The 19271-nt window shown below is 37.0% G+C and overlaps 1 protein-coding gene across 3 annotated transcripts in view; it reads left to right on the top strand.

Annotated features, from left to right (window-relative positions):
• The window catches only part of SAR1 (SUPPRESSOR OF AUXIN RESISTANCE1), a 77505-nt gene that overhangs the window by 9081 nt on the left and 49153 nt on the right, over positions 1 to 19271 (top strand). For all 3 annotated transcript variants that reach the window (XR_016432397.1, XM_090009038.1, XM_090009037.1), the window contains exon 9: positions 15470 to 15590. Coding sequence is in view for 2 of the 3 variants with exons in the window: in XM_090009038.1 (XP_089865164.1) it covers positions 15470 to 15590 (121 nt within the window). In the remaining variant the exon portion in view is untranslated. The remainder of the gene's footprint in view (positions 1 to 15469; positions 15591 to 19271) is intronic.

The raw sequence follows: 19271 nt of genomic DNA, 5'->3' as shown, positions 1-19271 counted from the left end.
TATATATATAATTTTTAACAGTTTTAAGTTAACACTAATAAAATAAAAACAATTATCATATCATCAATTCATCATGCATAAATTCATGCAATAAATCAAATTAACAATCTACAATTGCTATTCCTCATCAATAAAAAATAACACCACACTGGTGCAGAAGTGCGGATATATATACATGTGTATATATATGTATGTATGTATACATGTATGTGTGTGCATTTATGTATTTATATATAATTAATATAGATAAAACTGGACTTGCTTAAGGTTCATTGAATCTACTTTTGGACAGAAATAGTCCTCAGTGTGGTTGACTTCACCTGAAACAAAGGAAGCCGTGTCCGAGTGTCGCACCTGCATGGGTGTGGGTGCGACGCAGGTGCGGTGCCCTGTTAGAAGAGTTTGTGTTACATAGATCACTTATTAGGGCTAAACATTTTGCCAACTTGGTCCATTTATTCCAATTTGTGTCAAAGATAGGTTTTGATTGAGATTCATGTTTCTTGTTTTTTCTGATTTGGAGATTATGATATGCAAAGGTTCCTACAAAAGATAATCAGTTTTATCACTGTATATAGGTATTTTTCTATGGAGTCATGGATGCTTGCCTGCAGGTCTAGGTCCATTTTTCTATAATCCTGTGCATGTCTCCTATTTCCTGGACTTGATGTTTGTTTGAATTATGTGAAACTAAGTTGAGAAAGTTCAAACTGCCTTAAACATATGTCCAAAAACATGATATTAGAACCCCTACACTATTCCCACACAGACATGAAAATTGTTAGGCAAGTTGGCGAATGTTGCTGGGTGGACTGTTCAACATGATCTTGTATAAAAGAAAAAACCAACAAACACGGGACTTTAATTTTTTGTCAATAAGAACAAAAAGGGATATTTATATTTGCACTCTGCTATCATGTTAATTTGTGAGCCACACTATGAAGTTGTAGGATAAAGAACTTAGTGTCTATGATTCTGAAAAATATTTTAGCTTCATGCCCAAGTCAATTCCAAAAGTTACTATTCTAAATATTAAGGCAATTTATCAGAAAAAAACTGAGAAGAAAGAACATTTTGCGGACAATTTTTGTTGATTTTAAGAACTGATTAAGTTGACATGTTCAAAGATAGACAATCATGTCAGCTCAAATTGTTCAAAAATTGGTAGGTGGAGAGACAAGTTTGTTCATGGTTAGACTACATCAAGGATTTTAGGTAAATCCATGTTTATTTGCATTAGTTATAGATGTAGTGAATGTTGCTTGCAGAAGATGTATTAATTCTACTGGGGAACATGATAAAGATTGAAGAGTTAGTCAAGCAAAAGAGGATGTATGGTGCAACTATTGTGGAAGATATACTTAAGATGATTGACCTTTTAGTGTCATGGTTCACATGATTCAATCCCTTGCTGCTGTTATTTAATATAGATCGGGCCTGTTGAAGCATAGATTAGCATAAAGTGGTTGAAGTGGACATGACTATATGAGCTAGTGAGCTCTGTGATATATGAAAGGCTAAGGCTTTTTAATGAACATTCAGTTTCATAAGATTGCAATAGAACCTACAGTACTGTTGTGCCAAGTCTGTGACAGCGGAGAAGTGATAAGAAAGAATGCATGTAGCTGAATTTTATATTTGTTAAGGTGGACATTAATGAATGGATGCATTAGGTGAGCTTAGAGATAACACACGAAAAGGGAACAAAAGAGAGTTATGTGGGATGGCTGGGCATAAAGATAGGTGTGCATCCATACTAAAAGAAGTGAATATATATAATATGTATTTATGTTTACCCTGTCACATGGGTACGAGTACGGCAGGTACACCAACAGGTTCAAAAAATGAGGGCACATGAACATGGCTATATATATATATATATATATATAGAGAGAGAGAGAGAGAGAGAGAGAGAGAGAGAGAGAGAGAGAGAGAGAGAGAGAGAGAGAGAGAGAGAGAGAGAGTCCACATTAGGGTCCATATCAGAAATTAAAAAAGGTCCTTCTAAGAGGGTTGACTGCAATTTTTGAAAAGAAGGGTGTTGGAATGAAATTTTTCTTTAATAAAAACTAAAAAGTGGGTGGGTTGTGCTGAGCAGGGGGGAACGACAAGGGGCTTTCATCCCTTTCCTGCCCCCCTTCTCTCTCTCAGGCAGATTGGGAGAAGAAGAAGAAGAGGAGGAGGTTGAGGAAGAACCAGTATGCCCTCTCTTCTTCTTCTTCTTTCCTCCTTTTTCTTCTTCCTCTTTGCCCTTTCATCCCATGTCAAAAAGAAAACAAATGGGTAAAGGTTGGACCGAACCTGATCTGGATCAACACGTATCCATGTCGTGTCTGATACTTGTACCTATGTGGGGCCGTGTCGACACACTGTGTCTATGTATCTTACCGTATATATGGGTCTATATTTGGTACAATGTAGGTATAAAACTATTGAGTTAGAAACATAAGTGGGAGCTATATCATCTCAATCTTACCATATAGATGTGTTCGACATGGTTGGTTTATTAAGAATCAGACTTTGGATCGTGTTTTTTCGATGTAAATGTAATGACGAGAGGCGGAAGCACCAATAAAGCAAAAACACTCTTTAAGAGTGATCACAAGAGTCAAGAACACAAACACTAAAAGTGTACACAAAAAACCCACAAAAGGAGAAAATGACTTAAAGTCATAAGTTGGATATTATTTAAGAAAGAAAGAAGAGGGGGAAAACCCAATGCCATTACAAGTGTGAGCCTCCTTTATAGAGGAGGAGAGCTAAAAGAGGGACCATAAAGGGGGCTCCCTTCTAGTCGTTGGGAGCCCCAACGGTCATAAATATGATCGTTGGGGCCCCAACGACTAGATGGGTGGGGCCCCTTATGGTCCTTCAAAAAGAAAAATAAGAAATAAAAAAAGGAAAAGAAAAAGGGGAAAAAGAAAGAAAAAAGAAAAAATACAAAAGGGAAAAGGTACATGGTAATTTACCAAAACACCCCTATCGGGTTTTTGGTTGTAAAGAAAATGAAATAAATTATGTATATATACATATATGTATATATATACTTATATATATACGTATGTATATATATATATAAGTATATGTATATATATATATTTATATATACATAATTTAACATGCCCCCTCAAACTTTACAGGGAGAAGACCGAAAGTTTGCTAAGAAGAAACATAAATCGTGGAGTTGGGAGCGCTTTGGTGAAGAAGTCTGCCAGTTGATATTCTGAAGTAATATATGGTAATGCGATAGTTCCTCTGAGATATTCGTCTCGAACATAATGGCAATCCATTTCGATATGCTTGGTCCGCTCGTGAAAAGTATGATTGCTTGCAATGTATATCGCACTTTTGTTATCACAACAGAGCTTGGTAAGAGAGGAAACGAGGACGCCCATGTCACCAAGGAGACTTCTGAGACTTACGATTTCCATAGTTGTCATTGCCATGACCCGATATTCAGCTTCAGTGGATGATAGTGAGACCTTCTGCCGCTTCTTGCATCTCCACGAAATGAGAGATTCACCTAAAAAAATGCAAAGACCAGTAGTTGAGATACGATCATTGGGATTTCCTCCCTAGTCAGCATCAGTAAAAACAGTTAACTCAAGAGATGAGGAAGAGGATAAGAAGAGTCCCTTGGAGATGGTATTTTTGATGTATCGCACAATTCTCATTACGGCTGCCATATGAACCGAAGTAGGTGCATGCTGAAACTGGCTTGCTGCATGAACCACATGAGCTATATCTGGACGGGTGATGGATAAATAGGTGAGGGATCCAATTAATTGACGTAGATTCTCAATAGAGTAGGTTTGTCAGGGAAGAGTGAAGGAGAGACAGAAAACAAGATATTGTTATTGATTATTCATGTTTGAAATTTTTGAACAATAATTTGACATGCGAGTATTCCTCTGCCATAAGAAAAATGACAATATTAACACATTAATTTGTTTATTGAAACATTTCAGTGTTTAAAGTCAGATGTAAATAGTCAACATGGTCAAGCGTTGACTCAATCTTGGGCTACATTGAGCGCTTGTTTATTTGGCTTCTGTAGATATAAGGCCAAAAAAAGGGAAAAGGGAGAAACACACACATGATATGCATATGTATGAATATTTGTACCAGTGCCACTGATATCGGTGAAAATTTAAAAATATCGTGTTAATATCGGCAAAATCATGTAAGGCGATAATATTGGCAAAATATTATAATATTGTTAAAATATCGCCATGAAAATATCCTGACTTTATCATGATATTTTTGAAAAATATGATTAGTTTATATATTTTAAGCCAATTTTTATATTTTTTGTTCCTTTTGTATTTTAAAAACCTTCAAACTTATTTCCTTATATTTTTTCAAGAAAAAATTATAAAAAACCTATTATTTTCTTATCTTATTAATTTTATAATTTTAAAAATTTTAAATTTTTTAAAACTCTTGAGATTTTCCCGAGAAAACCAGTTTTTGAAAATCTCTTCGAGAAAAACCCTCACTGAGAAATTACCTTGAACAATATAGGTGACTATAATTTGTACATATACCTCTATGTATGTATGGAAGCACATGATTTAATCTCATTCCATACTCTAGTGTGTATGGCGCAAGGGAGATTTTCTCTCTTGAAGTGTTTCATGCTTGTGCCAAGCCAGTGTTTGAAACAAAATGAATATCAATCACAAGAGAGTGCCGCTAAGGGCTACAAAAGATTGCAAATACACAAAAAACCACTATTGGGTCAAATACAATCTCACCAAGGAGACAATCACAAGATCACAAATCTCACAAGAATCACAATCTAAAAAATATAATTTTATATAAGCACAAATTTGCTTGTGAAAAGCATAACTTAATACAAGAGGGAGAGCTCTATTTATAGAGCCAAAACAAGGAGCAAAGGGAGGCAGATCCAAACTTGATTAGGCTTGTATCATTCATGTATTCCTTCCATTGTAAATGAGCATTATTGTAAAAAAACCCCACACTAATATAAAAAGGAAAAGACGCCACCCTAGAAGGGCAAGGCGTCAATTCAGTTTTAGATTCTCTCTTTTATTTTTTGTCTGTTTGCTTGTGTAAGACAACTTCCAGCAGCATATTTCACATGGTATCAGAGCCTTGAAGAAGTAAGTTCCATCGATCTTGGCTGCATCTTCTTTATCTTCTTTCATCTCCCAAATCTTTCAAACCTGATCAAAATCATACAGACCAAAATCTCACAGATCTCTACAGATCTGATCAAAACCATACAGATCTAATCACTTGGTCTCTACCTTTTCCCAAAAAAAAAAACAGATCATACAGATCTCTTTTATTTCAAGTGGTATTAAAAAAATATACATATTTTTCATATCTGATATGATGATACATCACGTCAGATCAATTTTCCCAATCATGTCAGACTAGATATGACGTGATCCTTTGTTCCTGCGTTATTTTCAATTTGCGTTACCTTTTTTTTATTCTATTGTCTGATCCTTTGTTCCTGCGTTATTTTCAATTTGTGTTACCTTTTTTTAAATCTATTCTCTTTCTTGAGCCATCAGATTGAATATATGTTCTGTTTGAGCTGCAATGACTGACTGATTGTGTTTGTTCTCTGTTTCAAAAAAAAAACAGAACAAATATTGTTTACTTCATTACATCTGCAATTTTGCTTTCCATGTTTGTCCTGATATTCTTATTGTTCCTTTCCTAACACTCCTTTTTGTCATATCCAATTAACACACCTTTTCTCAGTCATTTAGTTACCAAAAAACTTGATTCTTAACACATCATTCATTTCCTTTGTAGCCATGATTTGATGGGACTTCTCGATGGGTCGATTCCTATGCCCATTGGAATTTGTTTTCCAAACGACTTTAGCACAAGAAGGAAATGTGGAGAAAATCTCAAAAACTGCAATTAAAAATCCAGAGTTCGTTGCATGGCAAAAGAGTGACCAATCGCCAACGACTTTTTTTACAACTACACTCTCCTGTGAGGTTCTTTTACATATTCCATCAGGAGTCCCAACGAAAAGTTATCAGATATACTGCATCGGAAGAGATTTTCACTCCCAAGGTATTTCAGCTAAAAGCGGTTGAAAAGGCACCTCTCATCCTGTGGAGTATCTAAACAAGATCAAGACTCTTGTCGATCATTTTGCTGCCATAGGTTCCCCTTTGTCAGACGAAGACATATGCATGAAAACGGTTAGAGGGCTTAGACCGGAATACATGTTTGTGACGGTTTACACCAGAACTATGCCTTGTCCTCCTTTTGATAAATTGAAGGCTATGTTTTTGGAACATGAAGCAATGTTCAACATATTTTCTGGGATGAGACTCAAAAGGATGAGGTAAATCATGAAGTTATGGTTGCAGCCCAAAACTTTAACAACTTTGGTGGACGTGGGACAAGTGTTTTACAAGTGTTTTATCTACACTTTCCATTTTTTTCTAATCAAGCAAATACCATATGCCAAATGTGTGAGAAGAAGGGTCATACATGCTTAAATTGTGAATGGCGATATGTCCTGACTTATCAGCCACCCACCATGCTTATTTCGGTTCAATTTCGGGCCTTGGCTGTTGCGGCTCCTCTATCAGCTAGTTTTGGTCCTCGAGCTGCTACAAATTTTATGCAAACAACTACCAATCCGTACCCTCCTTCAATTGTCAGTTCTCATGATCTAGAGGCACTCATTGCAAGATTTGGACAACTCAATTTTCAACAGCTTTATCATAACCTTGTTGGCAATCCATGGGATGTGAATATGCATTCTTCTATTAGAATATGGACTGGATATGGATCCAATAAAGGATTCATATCCATTCACGGGTTTTGTATTCTAATGTAATACGTATTACTAATACAGGGCACTTTTGTCCATGTAAAAAATATTGTAACCCTATTAAGACTAATGAAGCATTACTACAGCCATTAAGATAATTCTGGCTGCCGATTTCTGAAAGCTCTCCCCTTCCTCCTTGTTCTTTCTTATATTTTCAACAGAGCACGATAGTCCATCAACAATTTTATCATGGTATCAGAGCAACGAAACTTCTGGGCGTGAAAGGCTTTGCTCAGTCGACGTGAAAAGTCGACTTCTCCTTGCCGTCAACAGGTCACGTTCTTTTTCTATCTTTTTCCTTCTTCATCCGATTTCTTTCCGACGTCATCATCTGTCTCCTGTTGCCTTCTTCTTCTTCTTCTTCTATCTTCGCCTGCTGTGTATTCCTATTGCAGATCTGAACCGTATTAAGATCGACTGTCCATCTTTAACAGATCTGAAATAAAATTCAGATCTGTTGTCGTCCCCTTCTCTTCAGTCATATTCTTATCGCAGATCTGAAACGTACTCAGATCTGCTGTGTATTTTCAACAGATCTGAAATAAAAAATCAGATCTGTTGTCATCCCCTTGCCTTCAGATACATTCTTATCGCATATATGAAACACATTCAGATCTGCTGTGTTTTTTTAACAGATCTGAAATAAAATTCAGTTCTGCTGCAGTTAAAATCTGTCGTGACATCCCTATTCTCCTTTTCATAGAGCCCTAAAATCAGCAACTACATTTCTCCTTCACCAGCCGACTGTCTCCATTCTTCTTATCTCAGCCGACTGTGTCCACTCTTCCTATTTCGCGTTTCCTTCCTTATTCTGGCCCTATACTCAATCTGAAATCAGTCACGTTGAACTTGCTTCACTGATTCGATTTCAGATTTATTTTCAGAGTCATTGTTCTTGTCCTTGATTCCCCTTAACTTCAAATATTGATTTCCTAGGTTTACAAATGGATACTTCTACCAACTCTGATTTTTCTTCCAATTTTTTGGGACAGTTAGTCTCAGAAAAACTAAATACAAATAACTATTTGACTTGGAAAATGCAGATTACCCCTTTCATTCAAAGTCAAGATCTTTCAGGTCATTTGGATGACTCAATTTCAGCGCCTTCAGAGTTCATCACTCAAGAAGCAAAAGAGGAAGGAGGATTGCCGAACATCATTCGCAACCCTGCATTTGTTGCCTAGATGAAGCGCGATCAGGCTCTCGTCGCGTATATCACTTTCACGTTGTCAAAAGGGTTATTAGTTTTCATTCTTGATGATTGCACAACTAAAGTATTGTGGGAGACTCTAGTTCAGACCTACCCTCTGATATCAAAGGTTAAGGTGTTATTTCTCAAGCGTGAATTCCAGCTTTTAAGAAAAAAAGAGTCAATGACCATTATTGAATTTTTAAATCAAGTCAAAAACATCACATATCAATTAGCAATTGTTGGATATCCAGTGTCAGATAAAGAAAAAGTACAACAGACGCTGAGTGCTCTGGGGGCAGAGTATCATGTTCTTGTCACCTCTTTATCGTGCTTGCCTACGTTGCTCAGTGTTGAGGATTTACGTGCTAAACTGTTCCAATATGAGATGTTTTTAAAAAGCTTGTCAGATCCTTCAGCAGGGCAATCATCTACACATGATGTTCTTGCCACAGGCATAACTGCTGATCGTACACGAGGAGATATCTCCTATAGAAGGGGGCGTGGCAGAGGAGCACAAATCCAGGGTGGACGTGGGTTGCTACCTACGCCAAATTTCACTGCCAGTCCTTCAAAGAGTGTTCTCACATGTTACCAGTGCAACAAACGTGGTCATATCAAATCTAACTGTTGGTTCAACCCTCAAAATCGGAACAAAATGCAAAACCAAAGAAATGTTGTCACATTAGGAACTGTAGGTACCTTCCGGGTCAGTGATGATGCTAAGGATATTCTCTTGTCTGCAATGGCCAACTTGAACTTGAAACAGAATGATGATGGAATATGGTATGTGGACTCTGGGGCATCAGCTCATGTCACTGGCAATGCAGGTAAGTTCTCTACTTTGACCCCATATTTTGGTAAGTCTAATATTGTAACTGGAGATGGGACTCACCACCCTATTTCGAACGTAGGCAATGTCCTGTTATTATCTGAGTACTCATCCATTCCTTTATCTAATGTTGTTCATGCACCAAATATAAAGAAAAACATTGTCTCTGTTTCTAAGCTTGTTGATTCTACAAATTCATGTGTGAAATTTACTCCTACTTCTATCTTTGTTAAGGATCTTCAAACGAAGGAGACGTTCGCTAAAGGACAGCGGCGTGAAAACATGTATATTTTCAATGAAGATCCAGCCTCCAGTGTCCTGAAGCCAAAGTCCGATCATGTCTCTAAAAGTACTCTTAGTATATCCAAATGCGATAAGTCAGATCTTTGACACTTCCGTCTTGGTCATTGTAGTCGAGTCTTTATTGAAAAATTAGTATCCAATGGTTTTCTTTAAGAGTCTGTCTCACCTTCATTACTTAAGGACAAAGTGTGTCCCAGTTGTCAGGTCTGCAAGAGTCATGTACTTTCCTTTCATCAAATAAATAAAAGAGCTTCTATGCCTTTCAAAATAATATGTTCTGATGTTTGGGGCTCAACCCCCAATCCTTCATCTTTTGGAAGCAAATATTATGTATCCTTTATTGGCAGTTTCTCTCGTTTTACCTGAATATTCTTTATGAAGCATAAATCAGAAGTTTTTCTTATTTTTCGTCATTTTCATACCTACGTTAAAACTCAATTCTCCCAAAATATTCAAATTCTCCAATGTGATGGAGGTGGTGAGTATTCCTCCAAAGAACTTTTAGACTTTGTCCAAGATAATGGGATACAACGTAGAGTTTCTTGCCCGTACACTCCACAACAAAATGGAATTGCCGAACGTAAACATAGACATATTGTGGAGAGTGCAATGAGTATAATGCATGGTTGTAACTTACCTATTAATCTTTGGACAAGAGCTTTTCATACTGCTACTTATGTGATAAATCGTCTTTCTATGCCTATTCTTGAAGACCAGTCTCCCTATTATGTTCTATTTGGTGTACATCCTGATTATGATAATTTACGAGTTTTTGGATGCACATGTTATGTACACATTGATAAATCCATGAGAACCAAGTTTCAGGACAATGCCTCTATATGCCAATTTGTAGGTTATGTAGATGAGCACATGGGTTACAGGTGCTATGATCCTGCTAATAAGAAGATTAGAATTTCTAGAAATGTTGTTTTTGATGAAAATAGTTTTCTGGGAAATGAAGCAGACGTCGATCGTGAACATATTGATGCAGTTGCTAATTGGTATGATCCATGGCGTAGTGTTGAACTTATTTCACATGCTGCCAAACATATTATTTTGGCCCTGAAAGCATACATGGTGAGACAGTTTCAGATGATGCACCACAAACATAATGTCTGAGATACAAAGGTAATGTCTATACCAGGAGACCCATAAAGCAAACAAATGTACCTGTTGGAGAACACGTGGCATTGTCGGATAACAGAGAAGCACCAAGAAGATCAGGCAGGATAAGGCATCCTATTGAAAAATGGGTTAGTTATGACAACTTTTCTATGGATTTTCAGATTTTTCTATCCAAGATTGAAAAACACGATGAACCACTTGGTTTTTATCAAGCTATCCAATCCAACAAATAGATTGAAGCGATGAATGAGGAGATCGAGGCACTCCATGAGTGTCAAACATGAGAGATAGTTGACCGTCCTCCAGATAAAAATGTTGGTTCAAAGTGGGTATATAAGATTAAATGTAAACCAGATGGTAGCATTGAACGGTACAAGGCACGTCTTGTTGTCAAGGGTTTCACTCAAGAATACAATTAGGACTATGATAAGACATTCAGTCCAGTGGTGAAAATGGGAACTATTCGCATTATACTTGGCCTGACAATTGAACATGGGTGGACTCTTAGTCAGCTTGATGTTAAAAATGCATTCCTTCATGGGGATTTAAAGGAAGAGGTCTACATGGAGCAACCTCAAGGTTATGCAGAGGGAGAACCAAAAGAATATGTATGCAAATTAATCAGAGCTTTGTATGGTTTGAAGCAAGCCTCCAGGTCATGGTTTGAAAGCTTCTCAGAGATTCAGAAGCACAGTTTCTTTCGTTACCAACTAGATCATTCTCTATTTATATACATGAATGGTACCACTATGATTTTCTTATATATGTTGATGATATTGTGATTACTGGTAATGCTCCAGACTACATTCAATGAATTAAAGTTTTATTGAGTATGCGGTTCAAAATGAAAGATCTTGGGGAACTGAGATATTTTCTTGGTGTAGAGGTGGACAGACAAGATGAAAAAATGTCATTAACTCAACACAAATACACTCTTGATCTTTTGGCTAAAGCATGAATGACAGATTGTAATCCTCTACCCACACCTGGTGTTGTCAACTAAAAGCTCAGTATTTGTGATGGTGAGTTATATCTTGATGCAGTCAAGTATCGTAGTTTAGTGGGTATGTTACAATACCTTACTTTTACTAGACCAGACATTGTATATTCTGTTAATCAAGTATCTCAGTTCATGCATGAACCAAAGACTGGGCACATGGATGCTGTCAAACGCATCCTTCGCTATCTAAAAGGAACGGTGGGTGATGGACTTACATATATTCAATCTTCATGGAAGTCACCAAAACATGACATATTGGCCTATACAGATGCAGACTGGGCAAGAGATCCAGATGAGAGGAGGTCTGTTTCAGGATACTCTGTTTTCATTGGGAGAAAACTTGTCTCATGGAGTAGCAGAAAACAGAAGGCGGTGGCAAGATCTTGCACAGAGGCAGAGTATAGATCTATGGCAGCTACCACAACAGAAGTGATCTGGATTAGGCACCTACTTACAGAGATGGGAGAGGATATCTCAAATTCGACACTTATGTGTGATAATAGAAGTGCTATACAAATTGCATTCAATTCTATTCATCAGAGTCGGACTAAGCATATTGAGATTGACAAACATTTCATCAAACAAAAGATAACAGACAAAGAGATTGAACCCGTTTATGTGCCTTCTAAAGACCAAGTTGCTGATATGTTCACAAAGGTCTTACAAGTCACCGTTTATGGTATTTGAAGGACAAGTTGCACATGGTTCACTCCCATGCACAACTTGAGGGAGGGTATTAGAATATGGACTGGATATGGATCCAATAAAGGATTCATATCCATTCACGAGTTTTGTATTCTAATGTAATATGTATTACTAATACATGGCACTTTTGTCCATGTAAAAAATATTGTAACCCTATTAAGACTAATGAAGCATTACTGCAACCATTAAGATAATTCTGGCTGCCGATTTCTGAAAGCTCTCCCCTTCCTCGTTCTTTCTTATATTTTCTACAAAGCACGATAGTCCATCAACAATTTTATCATCTTCATCATCAACAATGCCTTCTATTACTCTGTCTCAGGGCTGGTTCATAGATTCAAGGGTCAAGTTTTTTCAGTTTTTCGTAGATTCGAGTCATATGTCGAAACTCAGTTTTCTCGAAAAATCCTATCCCTACGTAGTGACGGTGGTGGCAAATACATATCAGATGAATTCACACAATTCCTACATGATAATGGAATCCAACATGTGTTGAGTTGTCTCAGAACTTCTCAACAAAATGGTGTTGCTGAATGCAAAATCTGATATATTGTAGAGACAACCCTGACCATGATGTATGATGCTAATCTCAAGTAAGGTTTATGGTCAAAATTATTTCATACAACAATTTATTTGATTAATAGAATGCCTCTGTCCAACCTAAGTGGAGAATCCTCCTACTTTCTGTTGCATGGAATGCATCCTAATTACTCTTGGTTACAGGCATATGGATGTCGTTGCTTTGTTCATATTGATGATACGTTGAGGGATAAATTGTCTCCCATGGCAATCATGTGCCACTTTATTGGATATGATGATGAATACATGGGCTACAAATGATTTGATCATGATAGAAATAAAACTATTGTTTCTCACCATATTTTTCAAGAACATGTGACTGGAAATGGATCATCGTCTTTTAACAACATTTCGCTGCATTTCTTCTGGCCATCCACACATACAATACAACATGCAGCCCATAACGCCACTGCAATTGAATCAACGTGCAAGGAAAGTCTGCCCTTAACTCATGTTGTTCGGCCAGCCAAGCAACCATCTTTTCCCTTCTTTCAACAGGTATACAATAGAAGACACATTGGAGCCTATTGCCTGGGGTGGACATGCTGCCCTGCATAGAGAATCAGTCAACAACATCACCTGCTTATCCGATTCATGAGCAAGTTTCCTGTGATTCTGAACATGTTCCAGCATCATCTTCTTCGGGTCCTACACATACGGACCCAATCTCGCATCAAAGTGTCTCTGCATGCACGTCTAGCAAAATTCGACATCCTCCCGCCAAATGGGTTAGTTATGAAGCCATTTTCATGGACTTCCGGGTTTATGCTACAACACTCGATACCATTCAATAGCCAAGATCTTTTGCTGAAGCCATCCGAAACCCATGGTGGATAGATGCTATGAATCAAGAACTTGGAGCTCTTCATGAATGTGGTACATGAGATGTTGTCCCTAGGCCTTGGATGTCGCTGGGTGTATAAAATCAAATGGAAGTCTGATGGCAACATTGAACGATTCAAGGCAAGGTTGGTAGCCAAAGGCTATACTCAGGAACATGCGCTAGATTTTGATGAAACATTCAACCTAGTAGTTCGCATGGGCACCATTCGAATTATTTTATCTCTAGTTGTCTCCAATGGATGAGACCTCTTTCAACTGGATGTCAAGAACGCTTTTCTTCGTAGTGATCTGGAGGGAGACACACCTCACTATGCTCAAGTTAAAGAAAGCTATATATGGACTTAAGTATGCATCACAAGCCTGGTTTGATACATTCAACATTGTCGTTGTTCACTCTCTTGGGTTTGAGCGAAGTCATTGTGACTACTCTTTGTTTGTCCACTGCGACAAATCAAATCTCCCTATTGTTTTGGTTTATGTAGATGACAATCATGATGGGTAGTAATGGAACCAAGATTGTGCAACTGAAATCTATGCTCCATAGTCGATTTCACATGAAAGATTTAGGTCTTCTTCGGTTCTTTCACAACCAGATCGTCTTGTCTTATCGCAACACAAGTATGCCCGAAACATCCTTCAACGTAGTGGTATGTTGGAATACAAGCCCGTAAACACTCCTATGACTGCACATACTCAACTGGGCAATCTATCCTTTGATGATGAAGATTTTTCGGAACCAGAAAAATATCGCAGCATTGTTGGAGCCTTGCAGTACCTGACTTTTACTCGACCAGACTTGGTTTTTTCATTAAATCAGGTTTCACAGTTTATGCATAAGCCACAGGTGAAACATAATGGAGGCCATAAAAATAATTCTCCTATATATCAAAGGTGCTCTCTCAAATGGTCGTATATATGTCAAACCCGATTCAATAAGCTCCCAAGTATCCATTAAGATCATTGCATATTCTGATGTTCACTGGGCTCCATACATCATATTTTAATAGTGTTATCTCCTAGGGCTACCCGTGTTGCTGAATAATGTCATACAAAAAATTTCCATAGAGAAACTTCAAAGTAGGGATACCATTCTCTTGGTCTCTTTGCTTGAATGTCCATGAATTTGACAAATAACATATTTGCATATACCCTTTTCTGCCGAACTCTTCAATTTTAGCTTGACCAGAGAAAAGATAGACCTTGTATAGTAAATAGATGACTAGAAGTGATCATGTGTAGGTGGACATGCCTTAGCAATAAGAAAATTGTTATTGACATGGAGCTTGTTGCTTGCTATCTAATGGTGAGAAACATGGAAAGAAAGAACAACTTCATCTCTCAAGCTCGGTGAATAGGACCTTTTCATTTTGGCCACCATCAAATGCCTAGGGATGATTTGCTGGTCGGAATAGTGTTTCCACGTCATGCTTAGTCTCATTTGTTTCAGTTGTGGTTGTAATGGTTGATGATTTACATCTCTTTATTTAGATATAACATTTATATATTTGTTGTTTTACATATGGCCTTGTTGCTGTTGGTTAATTTAGTTTTCTAATCCTTTTTGGCGTTCTACACTTTCGTACAAATTTTTTTAATCAATTTTTGAGTAGTCGTTGCAACTGTTGATAGTTTCAGCTTGGCAAGCTTAACAAGCTGAATATGAATAAGGGCTAATTGGCTTGGTTAGGCATGGAAATTATTATGTGCTAAATACATGTATGTTTTTATTCCATCTACATTCCATGAGTGTAGTAGTTGAGGTGTGTGGCTTCTTCAAGGTAGGTCTAGTGTTTGGTTGCACCCTGTCCTTTTATAAAATTAACACATAGGAAAAATCAAATATATTTATGCAGGAGGCCAGGCCTGGTTCGGGCTCCAGGTTATGGCCAACTGTGCATAAAGAACCGAAGCCAGGCCCAAGCTGGGCTAGGAATTAAGCCCTAACTACTTGTACTAAAACATGTGAACTCAGTTTGTTTGGCTTGCTTGCACTGCATCCATCGTTTTCATAAATCGAGCATGTAATTAAATCTTAACCATGTTTTTGTTTTCCAGGGGTTCTACTTGTGTCTACAGTTTGCAAGAAACTTTTGTTGCAGATCAGCTATTTCAAGGTTCTGAACATTCTGTGGATGACCTCATGTATGCTAATTACTCAATTTCATCAGTATTGAAGGTATCCAGCAACTAACAATATTAGCAACTGGAAAAAGCTTTTGGTGTCACCGTCCCACTTTCAGTTAGCTGGTGTCCTTTTGTTTTTAATTAACTTTGCATTTCCATTCTAGGGGTTAATATTCTCTGGGGCATAGGTAATCAGGATTGGAATGAGAAATCATTTCAATATTGCAACTAATTGGTCTTTTTGGAATGAGAAATCATTTCAATATTGCAAGCAGGGAATTAAACCCAATGGTGTTTGAACCCAAGACCCCTTAATGATAGTGACTCAAGCATCCAGCTATCTTAATTTACCCACTATATAGTAATATATCTCATTTTACACACTATATATTATATATTACTAAATAAAGAAAATGATAGAACGTTTCTCATGATGTAAATTTGATTAATATTTTAGGTTCTCTATTTAACTGGTCAAACTTGTTACCATTTGAATAAATTACTGATGCAAAAAACCAGAGTTTGTTATAAAACATCAGTTCTGGTTTTTAAGTGAATATGGGAACAAGTGGTGCTCTGGAACTGGACAAAGCATTGCCAGGTCATTTGAATAATAAAATTGCTGGAATATTCATTGTTAGTTTCTGCCATGCAAGCCACACTAATTATCTTACTCAGTGCTGTTTACTTGTTTGTCCTCTTTCTGATGTTGATATTGATATCTTTATTGTATTTGTCATCCACAGCAGATTAAGGTATTCACTATTCAACTACTTTATGATATTGATTATACTTTATCCAACCTTGTCATGTAATCCTTTTAAAAATTTATATAGTTTTTAAGGGAATGCTTTTCATTTTAAGGGTGCCTGATGCATTAGTTTTATATGTACTCGAAGCGATAGTGGTTGTGGGGTTGTTGATATCAGACTGCAAAACTCTCTTTTGTCATTTTAAATATTTTCTACCTTATTCCTTCAAGTGAAGTTGCTCTTAGGCTGGTCAACAAGTAAATAACTGAAATGCGAAGACAGTTTTTGAATGCTTTACTATTACTTGGTCTATTCTGTTCTTTTATGATTATACTTGTAGAAGTTGGAACCTGAAGGGATGCCATCAGGGTCACTTCTCTCCTTTCTTGGAGTAAGGAAAGGCTTTGGTACTATGTCTGTAACGCCCCAAAATCTCGCACTTGTAACTTTTTAGAAAAAGTTTAAAGGTTTTTAAATCAATCCCTTTTCAGAGTTTAAAATAGCAGTTCAATAGAAAAATAGTGTTTGAAATAACAAGTCAAGGGACCTTGGGTACATTACAGGCAAACCTTCCTTTACACAATAGATTTGTTTATTTATATAATTATTGAAATCACATAAATTCAAAATGATTTTTTTTTGATAATTAAGTTTATACAAAAGAGGAATTTCAAATGAAACCCTTATACAAAATTAGAAAACGTGCTTAGAAGCTAAACAACAGAGAAAGAGTGGGATCTTGATATCATCACGTCATCGCGCCATCGGCTGCTGTACCAACCTAATCATCACCTATATCTCATAAAATAAGTCAAACTTATAAAAATATGGTAGATGCATAAATATCAAAATTCAGAACAATACTGACATATACATTGTTCCTTTCGTGATGTGTAGTTCAGAATAAGCAAAATGAGAATGATAATCTTGTTTCCATAATTACATGTTTTGAGGGTATGCACAGGAAAAACATAGAAACAACTGAGACTGCTCGAGGATTTGTTATTCTATGCATTTTGATACTACAAACAACTACACTCTTAAGGAGACGAGCAATGATCGAGAGAGAATTCCTCAGAGGCCACTTGTTCAAGGGAATGCATTTGAACTTCTGAAGAAGTTATTGGGATTTACCACCTAGGATAATTTTTGGTTGCTCAGTCCCTTAACTCCGATGACCGGGGACACCGAGTCATTGCTACTCGAGGAATGTAGTTAACAACTTGTCCATCGATTTTTTTGTACCATCCCATCATTTTTCTTGACGGAACCAAAGAGACGAATGAGTGTGTAAGGTTCTGTTTTAACTGATGACCTATTCTACATGTTATGATCTTTCAAACCAACTCGAGCACCTTGCCTGTGAAGGCGATCATCACCATTTATGTGATTTTCTTTTAATCATCGTGCATTTTTACACTAAGAGGTTACCGTAAACCTCCAGTCCAATCAGCGTAGTACTAACATGCCGTGCATGTTTGATAGTACTACTATGATGAGAAGGGTATCAGTTGCTCAGAAAGAAACCCCAACATTTATTTAAAAATTTCAATGTTCCATGATTTAGGTCAGAGAATATCCGAGTCATTTCGGATATCAAAGATAAGGACCAGACGTACGTACCACCTAGGGCTACGTAATCGATGCCATTATGCTACGTAGGTTTGAGGGAAAAACTCAATTGCGAATACACAAACACCAAATACTTGTTTTGTTTTTTTCGAGACAACGAATAATACGAGCTTAAAATCTCGCATGTAAAATCCTTTTTAAAAATAGAGACTTGGCGAGGATGCTCAAATCTGCGTCTTTAAATGCATGCGTAATCCAAAGTAGACAGGAGTATGCAAAACTGTGTACTTTATAAAGTTATATATATGTATATGGAATACATATATTAAAGCATAAGTTTGTGTACATTGCAGCGCAACGACAAAGTAAATGACATAAAGCAAGGCCTGATGTGCGAAACTACACATTGAGCTAAATAAATTGCGTAAGCGTTGCCCGGTGTACGAAACCGTACACCAGGCTAAATTATTTGCGTAAGCGATGTACGATGTACGAAATCGTACATCGGCTAAATAAATTACGTAAGCAATGCACAATGTACGAAACTGTACATCGACTAAATAAATTGCGTAAATAGGAGCCTGTGCACATTACAACGCGACGACATAGTGACACGTTTTTATTGGCAAAATCTCATTTTTCAAAAACTTGCGAGAAATTGAATGTTTTTCACAAATCTCGCATTTTTTTGACAAAATCTCGACAAAAAAATTGTATTTTTTATAAGAAAATATTAATAAAATTATCTAAAATTCAAAATACACCGTTTTTCATGATAAATGGCCGTTTAAAACGTAAATATCGCGTTTAAATCGTGGTATTTATGTTTTTTCATAAATCTCACGATATTTTGAAAATCTCATGAGAAATTACCGTTTTAAACTTTCAAGCAATTTCTCATGATATTATCGCGAGATTTTCATAAATCCCGCGATATTTGTCACTATATGTGACAGTAAAATAAATGATATGATTTAAATGGACAAGATTACGCAAAACTGTGTCATTGAGTTAAAAACATATATATATATATATATATATATATATATATATATACACACACACACACATATAAGTTAGAAGTATTCCGTCATTTGTCCTCGTATGCAACTTTCCCTACCTCAGATATAGTCTGACTCGCTGATGATTCCGAGCGTAGGTTCTTAAGGGCTCGTGCCTTGGTAAACATGTCGCGTCCGCTGCATAAAGGATGATATTAAAACCTTATCGTGACGACGATCGTGTCGTAGGGGTCAAACCCGAACCCAGTTTGAGTCGACCTGACCGAGTCAGGCTCAGTACAAGAGGCGAGGCATAAAACACGACTGAGCCAGGCTCAATTTACTAACTTAACCGGCTCGATCTGAAAGTGGGGATTGAGCTGAGCTCAGTTCCAGTCGAGCTTAGCT

Source organism: Nuphar pumila, chromosome 6 (assembly GCF_984573655.1).
Source record: "Nuphar pumila chromosome 6, dmNupPumi1.hap1.1, whole genome shotgun sequence".
NCBI lineage: Eukaryota > Viridiplantae > Streptophyta > Magnoliopsida > Nymphaeales > Nymphaeaceae > Nuphar > Nuphar pumila.
Note: the sequence above shows the minus strand (reverse complement) of the source record. Positions and strands in the feature narration are given on the sequence as shown.